This window comes from Berghia stephanieae, chromosome 5, assembly GCF_034508935.2.
Source record: "Berghia stephanieae isolate SIO BIC M18660-M18661 chromosome 5, UCSD_Bste_1.3, whole genome shotgun sequence".
NCBI lineage: Eukaryota > Metazoa > Mollusca > Gastropoda > Nudibranchia > Aeolidiidae > Berghia > Berghia stephanieae.
The window spans coordinates 18,506,023-18,517,002 of NC_088364.1; the positions used below are offsets into that span (position 1 = coordinate 18,506,023).

The 10,980-nt window shown below is 36.1% G+C and overlaps 2 protein-coding genes across 2 annotated transcripts; both read left to right on the top strand.

Moving 5' to 3' along the window:
* The first annotated feature begins 428 nt into the window (after window positions 1–428).
* Window positions 429–5,008, top strand: LOC144972546 (uncharacterized). The gene is made up of 3 exons (XM_078913873.1): window positions 429–477; window positions 2,093–2,207; window positions 3,678–5,008. Exons 2-3 carry the CDS (start codon window positions 2,168–2,170, stop codon window positions 5,006–5,008), a joined length of 1,371 nt encoding a protein of 456 aa, XP_078769999.1. The 5' UTR covers window positions 429–477; window positions 2,093–2,167.
* Window positions 5,009–5,284: 276 nt separating this feature from the next.
* LOC144972544 (uncharacterized) lies at window positions 5,285–8,460 on the top strand. Its single transcript, XM_078913872.1, has one exon. The coding sequence runs from the start codon at window positions 5,285–5,287 to the stop codon at window positions 6,884–6,886; it is 1,602 nt and encodes a 533-aa protein (XP_078769998.1). The 3' UTR covers window positions 6,887–8,460.
* Window positions 8,461–10,980: the final 2,520 nt, after the last annotated feature.

The window sequence follows — 10,980 nt, forward strand, 5'->3', positions numbered from 1 at the left end:
CATACATATTGTGATTCATTATGTTTCGCCCATAAGTGCTCAATGATCAAGACTGACAGTCGAATTGTAATCTTTTTATCTATTTATATTTTTGTTGTTGCATACGATCCCTAAATAAACGAATGGTAACCATCTTCACATAATAAGTTATCTCCCTTCCCTTCATTACCCGCTTCCTCACCCCCGAGAAAAAAAACAAACAACAAAACATTCCCAACCAGCTTTTATCCCAGTGCATTCTTTATATTGCAATTATTTGAAAACTTTTACGAAAGATGAAGGCTAGGAAAAAAGTATAAGGACGGCTTCATTGATAAACAAACAAACTGTGAAACCATCATAATTTACGATGTATTTTGGTTTACAACATCATAAGCGGCATCCAGAATCGGAAAAACCCGCTGAACATTTCGGGAATTTCCATTATCATTGTCAACAAGTGGTGATATTGTTATGATGGTATCAAACAGTCAGCAGGTAAAGGGAATAATCTAATGATAACAAAACTTGGTATATTATACGACATACGCTTATTTGCAGGTTTGATAAAAACTCAAATTGTTGAGGGCTCGTTGTTCCAATGGAAAAACATCTGCACTCAAACTTCCCAACACAAATTATTGATCATTACCAATGTTTCAATGTTAAATGAACCCGTCGTTCTGTGATGATGAAGATGGTGATGATGATGATAATAATAATGATGAATATTATGATGATAATACTCCTTACTTATCCTCTTGGTCCTTCAGCTGCACATAAGGCCAAGATAATAATGATGATGATGATGATATAATAATAATAATAATAATAATAATAATAATAATAATAATAATAATAATAATAATAATAATAATAATAATAATAATAATAATAATAATAATACAGTGGCACTCGGATACAACACAACGGGGATAGTGGGACTAACAAAAAATCCCTGTTGTAGCCGTGTCGTTATATCCATGCATATGGAATTTGAAGGAAATCAATACTGAGGGAAGTAAAAATACAAAGAACACATTTCGAGTTACCACCTTAAATATTGAATTTCCTCCCTAAGTCTAAGTAAATGAATCAGACAATTTGACTGTGACCTCCATTCCTGTAACCACCATACCTCACCCCCTCTTCCACTTATTACAGGACACAAGGCGGGTTGGAACTATGCAACTGTTAATTCTACCTTCCCCCTTTCCAACTGCGCCACTGACAACCACTACGTGCACTTCAAAACTCAAGTAGCACACAGTCCTAGCATCAGGCTTCACATAGAGTTTCATCATTTCACTTCTCATTGAGCATAGTTACCTCATCAGTCACGAGACGCACATCCTTGACTCTACTTGTAAAAATACTACTAGTCCTGAGTCTATCGACATAATGATCAGTCATTCACATGTCTCTCACATGCCTTTTGTAGTCATCATGGATACACAAAGTACACAGAGAAACGTCAATAGTACACACAATAACTACAATTCGCTCACTCCCACCTCATCTCCGCTCCCTATAGGATATGTGTGTTGTGTGGGCCATCCTCCTATTTTCTTGAGTACTTAGTTCTTCTCAACAGGGTGCTAAACTTTCAACTCACACCCCTGTTGTAGCCATGCTCCAAGAAATATTTCCCCATTATAGTCTTGCATGATTTAAATGAATTACATAGGCCATCGAACAGGATTTAAAAATTTCCCATTGTAGTCGAGCTCCCGTTGTTACTGAGGCCATTGTACGCGAGCTGTACTGTAATAATAAAATATTTTTTTAAAAAATGGTAATGATAATATTAAAATGAATAATGACAATGATATTAATAAAATTGATTATCTCAACAAACGTGATGTTTATGTCAATGATAACAATAGATTCTGCTATCTATTAGTTTATTTAAAATGCTGAACAACTGTACTCCCCCTTCTTCTTCTTCTTCTTCTTCTTCTTCTTCTTCTTGAAGAGAATTGGGCGATACCCTTTTATTAAAATGACCCCCATTTGTTTTGAATTTACTAAGTCAATTCAAAAAAATGTTTTTGTAGAGTCCTGTGATTCCTTTTAACTCTTTATATCATCCCAACCCCTCCCTATATTTCAGCTGACTTTATCCCCACACAAAACCTCAGCAATTTGATGTTTAGTTGAAAACAGTTGTGTTGATGATCAACCTTTCATGATGACTGATATTGTGGCTGAGATGGATTCTTCCACAGGTTAGTGTTTTTGATGCACTTTCTCATGCAGAGTATATTGCAGTGCAACCTCTGGATAATGACATCACCTGGGACCGGAAAATTGTGTCATTATCCAAGGATGTCGTTATTCCGGGGTTTTCAAGATGGCGGGAAAAGGGTGTGTGACCGGTTAATGCCTGCCAGTGCGATGAGCGGACCAGTGCCTGAGAGAAGACACGTCCCAACGTTAGAATGTGGATTTCTCATGCTTACAAAGGGTATCCGCTTAGGCTTTCACTCTCCAATGTGTATGGCCATTGTTTTGATTGTAAACAGTTCTTGAACGCCATTTGACAAACTAAGAATAAATTTAAAAAAATATAAAGTGCCAATATGATAATACCACACAAGAACACAGATGCGGATCTAGTTTTGATCTTATTTAAAATCCAAGCGATACTGTTGATGATTTTTGAAACCGAAATGTTTATTTAAGTGCACCAATATTTACAAGCACTTAAAATTACATACTTGATCCGCTTCTTGCCATATAACCCCCCCCCCCCCCCCCCCCCCCCCCCCCGAAACCCCAGAAAAACTTGTATTAACTACAATAATATCAAATTTGGACTGATGTTTTGAAAAAAAAAAAATAGATTTTTCAAATGAAAATAATAAAGTGAAAGAGTTGTTATTGTTTCCCTGGCTATTCCAAAATATTGTAAGACCATAAATATCCATAATCGTCCGCATTGGACACGGCAATGCCTAATATCAGTTAACCTTCATTGACCTCAGACGGGTAGCTAACTTGGAAGGTTAATGGACCCTTCAGAGTTCAATCCACTTATAAACTTCTTTTGCAGTGGTTCGACATGAACCACTGATTTCACATAGTGTTGGAAACATGTGTTATATTGGTCGGTAACAAAGTGATCTCATTGGGAAGAGGAGAAAAAAGCGTTTTTTATGGGTTAAGAGTCAGAGAAGACGATGGTCAGGTATCAAGCATCGGTACTGCTGATTATTATTGTAACGATGTCGCTAAACAGAGGTTTTCCTAAAACGTATGTTGTTAGTTTGGGTTTTTTATTACTAATCACATATAGCAAAAAAATCGGGACCAGAGGTCAATGTCGCTATCCAGGGATTGTCATTATTCAGGGTTGTCGTTATCCAGATGTATCACTGTATGATATTTTGACGCCAACCAATGATATATATGGCACATTGTCAAATCTGCTGCAGTACATTGCAGTACAATGATAACATCCTTTATAATCGATATAATGGGGTCAAATATCAGACTAATATATACTAGACATACAAAGGTGGGTGTGGCTGCTCTTTCCATTTATAAACTATTTTCCCCCTTGTCATTCACAGAATTAGAATTGCACTCTTAAACTTCTAGGTTTAGCACCTGATTTAATTGGACAAAATGCCAGAGTGATTCTATGGGTCACAAATATGTGTGTATAACAATCATCAAACATTTTCAATTTTCAGTTCATCCAGAGTGTGAAGTGATCTTTGAAGGGGAAGAAGACAGACTGGGAACAATATATAAAGATTGCACAAAGAATCCAGGTCACAAAAGCTTCATTCCAGTGTCAGAATTCCAGATGGACCATCTACCAAAAGAACGCCAAACTCAGGAATTGTTTGATTACATCAAGGCTAGATCTAATTTAACAGTGAGAATCATCGTCCGTTACACAAGTAAAGAGAGACCTCCAAAATTTGCAGATATTGATGCGCCTTATCCATATATTCGATTAAGAGGAAGTTCTCGCTGTGTGAGATATGGCACGGGGTCAATAATCTATATTACACCAGAAGCAGAATCATTGAAAGGAGAGTCGTGTCCTTGTCATGAATGTAAGAAATCAGATGAACCCGAAAAAGAATTTTGGAAGGCAATTGTGAGGACAGCTACTCATGTTATTTTTGATGATTCTGAGGCTGCTCTTGCTACTCTTGATTGTTTTTATGATTCTGATGAAAACAAGGACGAGGTAGTTAAGAATCTCTATGGCTGTAGAGTTTTGAAGTATACAAACAAAGCGATGGATACATATTTAAGTGACATGTGCCACTTGGAATGTTTTACTCATGACAGAGACTTGGTCAAGAAGCTTGAGCCTTGGTTTAGTTTTATAGAACAAGACTTTGCAGAACCTGATCATGAAAAACCATTGGGTATTATGATATCACACCCGCATGGATGCAGCAAAAGAATCACTTTAGGGAATGTTTGGCATCTCACTTATCCTTTAATCCAAAATTACCCAGATATGGAGGCCACTAAATGTCGTCTGCCACTTTTTCCCTGGTCTAAATATAGTATGGATCATGAAGGGATGAATACAATACCTCCTTTTACAAAAGTCTCCAGTGAAGTCAGTGAATCCAGTGATTCCTTAGCCATCAAGGCAAGCACTGAAACTGAAACAAACCAATTTGCCCCATGTCCTGGCACTGAGTTTCCTCTTCCTGATGATATGGTCATCTCATTCCCAGACAATCCAGCATATGCACTTCGTTACACTTACCATCATCCCAACTGGTTTACTCTTCCATCTGGGACTAAATTTACTCTGGCAGATGGCAGCGATGTGTTTTTTCCCCCAGAAGCAGAATTCTTCGACAATGGTTGTGTTTCTGGATGCTGTTATCTAACTTATGACACAGATACATGCCCAGGCAGTAGTGGTGCTAGTATGATTAACGATTTGGGGAGGCACCAATTTAGGATTTATTTTCCTCATATGGGATCTAAAAGTAGAAGTGAAAATAGAAGTGGCTTGCATTTTTATGATTTGTTAAAAAGATTGTAGTGACAAAGAAGAAAAACGATGGCGATAGGATTAATAAAGAGAATGAAAGAATTTGTAAAAGGTGAGATGAAATCTCACTTTCTCCACTAATCTATATCCATCAAGGTCAAGAGGATTCATTAAAAAATATGAATTTATTCCTTTTTATGTCATTCAAATTATTGTTTATCACAATAACATTTCAATGGCTTGTGTAAATGATGCATTTAGATAATACAATTGTAGCCTTTAATCTCATTGTGATATTATTGGGAAAAAAATGAATCATTTGTTTGTATGTCAATTTTTCATTCTACAGTCACCCCAGAATGTGAAGTCGTTCTTGAAGGCGACACCCTGGACCATAACCTCATAAACGAAGAGTGCAGAAAAAATCCAGGTCACCAATCATTCATTTCAATGTCAGATTTCACCATGGAACATTTCCCTCCTCCTTATCAAAGTAAAGAAAACATGGATGTGATCCAGTTATGGAATGACCTAACAGTTAAAATACTTGTACGTTTTATCAGCAATGATCGACCACTGACGTATATTGACTGTAATGAACCTTATCCATACAGTAAATTCAGGGGTAGTTATCGCATTAAGAGATATGGGACTGGAATCATCAACAGTCTTGTTAATGAGGACAGGTCAATTAAAGATGAACCGTGTCCATGCCATCTTTGTGAGAAATCGGATGATCCTGAAAGAGAACATTGGGTAATTTTTGTGCAGACAGCAGCTCAAGTCATCTTTGATGATTCAGAAGCAAAACGTTCAGTTTTTGAGTGTTTTTATAATTCAGAGGATAGAAAAGAAGTCAAATTGTTATATGGGATAAGAGTATGGAAAAGAGTAAGTAATAATCTACATCGCACAGACTTATGTGATGTTGTGTGTGTTACCCATGATATAGAATTGGTTCGGAGGTTACAAAGTTTTAGGAAAAAGAAGGGTCGTAACCTGTCTCATATAACCTCTTCTGATCCATCAGATCTTAAGCCTGGCATTTTAATTTCACATCCACATGGCTTTAGCAAAAAAATTACATTGGGACGAATAATTTCCTTTACTGTTCCCATTGGCCCAAAGTTCCCGAGTTCCACGAAAATTCAATTTTCTATTGGAGCAAGATGTAGATTGCCTCTTTTACCCTGGTCTAAATCTGCAGAGGTATCTGAAAATGACAACGATAAATACTCTCTCACAAAGGCTAACTCCTCACATTATTCATTAGATAATCCAAAATGGTCTGAAAAAGAAAAACAAAAACCCACTTTGGACCTGTCGTCAGCAAATGACAATGAAGAAAGAAATTCTTTAGTGCCTTCACCAGTATTACCTGACAATATGGAGAAACATCCAAACCCAAATAGTCAATCTACTCATAGCAAAGATGAGATCGATATCTCAAAATCCTCTGTTGATGAAGAGTCAGGAAATGAACTTTTCTGCCCAGAAAAAAACATGCCTTTACTACCAGGGGCCGAATATTTGCTGCCATCCTCCATGACATTTACCCTTCCAGAAGGGGCTGAGTTTGCTTTCAAGTTTTTACCTCATTATTTGGGGTGGTTTCACTTCCCAAGTGGGACGACCTTTACGTTATCTGATGGAAAACAGGTTCATATCCCAAAAGATGCAGATTTTTTTTCCTATGAGTTTTCATCACAACTGTGTTACGCAAACTATGACACAGATTCTTGCCCAGGTACAAGTGGGGCTTGTTTAATTCACGATATGGGAGGCAGTCAGTCCTCCATTGAAAACTATCCTCACATGGGCCACAGTAAAGATGGAACCAATCGGAGTGGTTTACAGCATTGTGACTTGATCATGAAGTTGTCAAATAGCGATGCCCTAGGTGACTTAATCAAAACAGTGACAGACTAGTTGAAAGAACTAGGAACAATATCTTGCTTATAGGCCATATCAAAATGTCAAAATTTGACAAGTGGTAAGCCCTCAACGACAATTTTACCCTGAGGTCAAATCTGGACAAAATTTAATCTATTTTATTTATTTATTTACTAAATTAAGTATCCATTATTCAGATTTTATTTAATTATTTAATTAATTAATTTTTTGCTTTATAATCAGTCAAAGATCTGGCTGGTTGTTCTTTTGCTCTATTCTTGCTTTCGAGGAAATCAGGATTTTTGCCAATTTCCTCAATTTTTGCTGTATATTTTATTTTATTTTTATTTGTTTCAATTTTCTCTCAATTGTAAGTACAAATTACATCAAAACATTGATTTTAAAAATTAATAATACATTTATTTTTTTGGTTTGTTTCAATTGTCTTCTAAAGTACAAACAATTATTTAATAAGAATTGGCTTGAGAATTCACTAAGACCCAATAATTCTGACTAGATACTTTCTGGAGAATAGAAGTATTTTGGTCATATTAAAAACTTGACAAGGCATTTAAATTTCAATATTACTTACGTGCCGCGCGTGCGTGTTCGTGTGAGTGTATGTGTGTTAAAATTGTTTTGTTAACATAGCATTGCAGACTAGTATTTCCAAATACAGTACATGTATTATTTTCCATAACTCTTATTTCGCATATATGTATAGTATAGTATATACTACGATATAGTAGGGCTGTCAGCTTTTTCTGTTCATATTTTCATTTTAACTACACTTGAATGCTGCCAAACAATAATAAGGGAGCGTTCACATATTACGTCATCAGCTAGGGGGGGGGGGGGGGGAGGGGGGGTCTACCAAATGTTGACATGTGTTGACATGGGGGGGGGGGGGGGTCAGACCCAAGATGATGTCATCAAAACATAGGCAAATTAAGCCTATTTCAAAGTTTGTTCCTTTCAAAACAGCTAAAGATAAATTGCTATGATGAGTATTGCCCATCTCTCAAGAAACAAGATGGGAAAGGGGTACCACTTCTCAAAAGGCGAACTTGCCCTAAATGTTCATTGTATCACTCCTCGATCACAGCAATGAAAGACCATTCACGAAAATGCGGCATACAAGAAGAACAGCAAATGGGAGAAAAGGATGACGATGAAGATGAAATTGATGATACTATTTATAGTACATTGCCAGAGGTCCAAGGCAGAAACATTTTTGAATCAATTAATTTTATGTTTGGAAATTGAAACAGAAATTTATTCCACTAAAAGACTAATATGCTATAAAATAATTTGCCTCCTATACTATTTAAAATTACACTTTCTGAATTTTTTTAAATAGCACCTGCACCAAGTAGCCTAATTTAAATAATGTTTGTTAGATTTTATCTTTGCAAATTTAAATTTTATGTCCCCATTGTATCGTAAAACATAAATTATCAACAGTTTCTGAAATTAATAAAATGTCTGAATGTGTTTTATCAAACGTTGATAATCAATGTTTATGGTTTGAAAAACGAATAATAAATATTGTGAAATTAAAGTTATCTTTTAGTTTTTATTAAATTAGATGACGTCATCATCTGTTGGGGGAGGGGGGGGGGGGTCAGGTCAATGATGACAAGTGATGACTTGGGCGAGGGGGGGGGGGGTCTAAAAAGGACAAATTTTTGATGACGTAATATGTGAACGCTCCCTAATAGATTTTGTTTTGCTTTCTCAAGCCAAGTTATTAGAAGTCACATATGCTACCTTTTGAGACAGTCTCCATTTTATTATTCTGCGTAACCTTCTGTTACTAACGCATTATTCAGACCTTTTTTTTTCACTTTTCAAGTACTGGTATAAATCCAACTTGATTAGAAAATCCTTGACTGGGAATCACAGCATTTCATTGGAGTACGGCCTTTATTATCATGCATTTTTTTTTTATGAGAGGAGATTTTTTTTCTGTGTAAATCATCTCTCCTTAATGTGTCTTATGTCAATTTATGTTTTAAGTTATATATAAATGAGACATGTATTGTATTGTATGTTTTATTATATTGTTAGATATAGTAATAGTGTATATATATAGGTCTTGGTATATATTTTCATTTTTAGCAAAGATTCAGTGGAGCCATGAGTAGATATAGAGGTACATTTCTTCTATCACTTACTTCTGTTCCCCCTAATAAGACTGCCGTCCTCTTTTCCTGGAGCTTAAATGAACAACGTGTTCCAATACCCTCTAAACGAAATAAGAAAAATCCTTTTTAGAGTGGAGGGTGGTGTCTCTGTCTCTATAACTTATCTGGTAGAGTACTCGCCTCACAAGTGATGCCCAGTTTTTATTTTAAGGACCGTCATGTCCATCCAGGATTGATTTGGTAGCTGGGTCTATTACATTTGACAAAAAGTACTTTATGATAGGCCTGTGTCCTTTCAAAGGGGTAGTTAGAATTTGTTAAAAATCTGAAAAGGTGTGTAGGAAACAGCTCTAGACAAAGCAGAATGAAAAATACCGAAAAAAAAAAAATTGAAAAAGATTCAGCATGCCTCAACTGGGGATCGAACCCCAGACCTTTAATCAGGAGGACTGCGGTTTAATTCCCAGTCTAGGTAGGCTGATTATTTGGTATTCTTTTTCCTTGTATTTTTCTTTCTGCTTTGTCTGGCAATTTCATATCTTTTCAGATTTTTATCTGACACAATTGCCTGCTCTCTGACACTAATTGTTCAGTTAGGAATTGATTTGATGTTTGATGTCATAGACATATTGGGATAAACCCCGACCTCATTGGTGTTAAAATAATTGAGCTTTATACAGCGCAATATCCACTAAATGTGCTCAAAGCGCTTTACAAGGGTTCCCTGGTCAACAGCAACATTTAACATGTAGGCGTTATTACAATTTTTCGGACTAAGACAACGCTGTTAACGGCCAGGTACTCATTTTACACCCTAGTACGGTGAGAGAATGTGAGTAAAGAGCCTTTTCCAAGGACTCAACTATGCGCCGAGCGCGAGGCTCGAACCCAGGACCTTCCGATCCAAAAGCGAGTGTCATACCACAAGACCACATAGCCGCAAGTGTTATGAGGGACTTTTTAAAAACTTAAATTTTAAAACAATTATTTGTGATAAGAGTATTAACTGGGGCTCAGGGTAGGCTAAATCTTTTCTAGTCTACAGCAAAAAGGGGCCTAGAAGATATCGTCTATTTATCTCTTCTTTTCACCGATCACTTTTTCTGTCGAAATCTGAAAATGAAAAAACAAACAAACACATTTTTAAAATATTGAAGAAAACTCGTCCTTCAAATATTGATTGCTTAGATAGCACCACCATTATTTTTTGTTGATATTGGCTATGCAAAAGCATTTTATTTTCTCTTCTAGTTTTAATAGTGCTCTTGTCATCAGAATATAAGATTCAAATCAATCGAATAAGATTTGAGCTAATCTTTTCAATGTCTACTCCAATGATGAAGGAAATAACACAAACCTTAGAAACTAAACATGCAAAAAATACCAAAGGGCGATAGTCTAGTAATATTCCAGTCTGGTGTTGAGTCCATGAGGGTTTAAACATCCAATGATTTTAACCAGATGTGTTTCTTGTTTGCAAAGAGATATAGTGTAGAATAGTAGCAGAATTTAAACTTGAGCGACTTTGGTGACGCTATGGCCAAGAAGGTTAAAAACCAAGGCCGCTGAAGTTGATGTATTAAAATTCTGCTACATAGACACTATATCTCATCGCAAACAGGTTCTGGTTTTTATTTATGCTTTCATTTTTGCTGCTGTTAACTGAAGAACGGTTTTGAGCCTGAAACATTCTGTGTTTGGTATTTTGTTCTTTTTTAAAAGAAGGGAGGTACATACTATGTCTTCTATCCCCCTATGTCTGTTTTCCAATCCAGCAATGAAAACATACATTACTTTTTTTTAAAACAGATCAACAGGAGACAGTTTTAAAAAAGAACAAAATACCAAACACAGAATGTTTCAGGCTCAAAACCGTTCTTCAGTTAACAGCATCAAAAATGAAAGCATAAATAAAAACCAGAACCTGTTTGCGATGAGATATAGTGTCTATGTAGCAGAATTTTAATACATCAACTTCAGCGG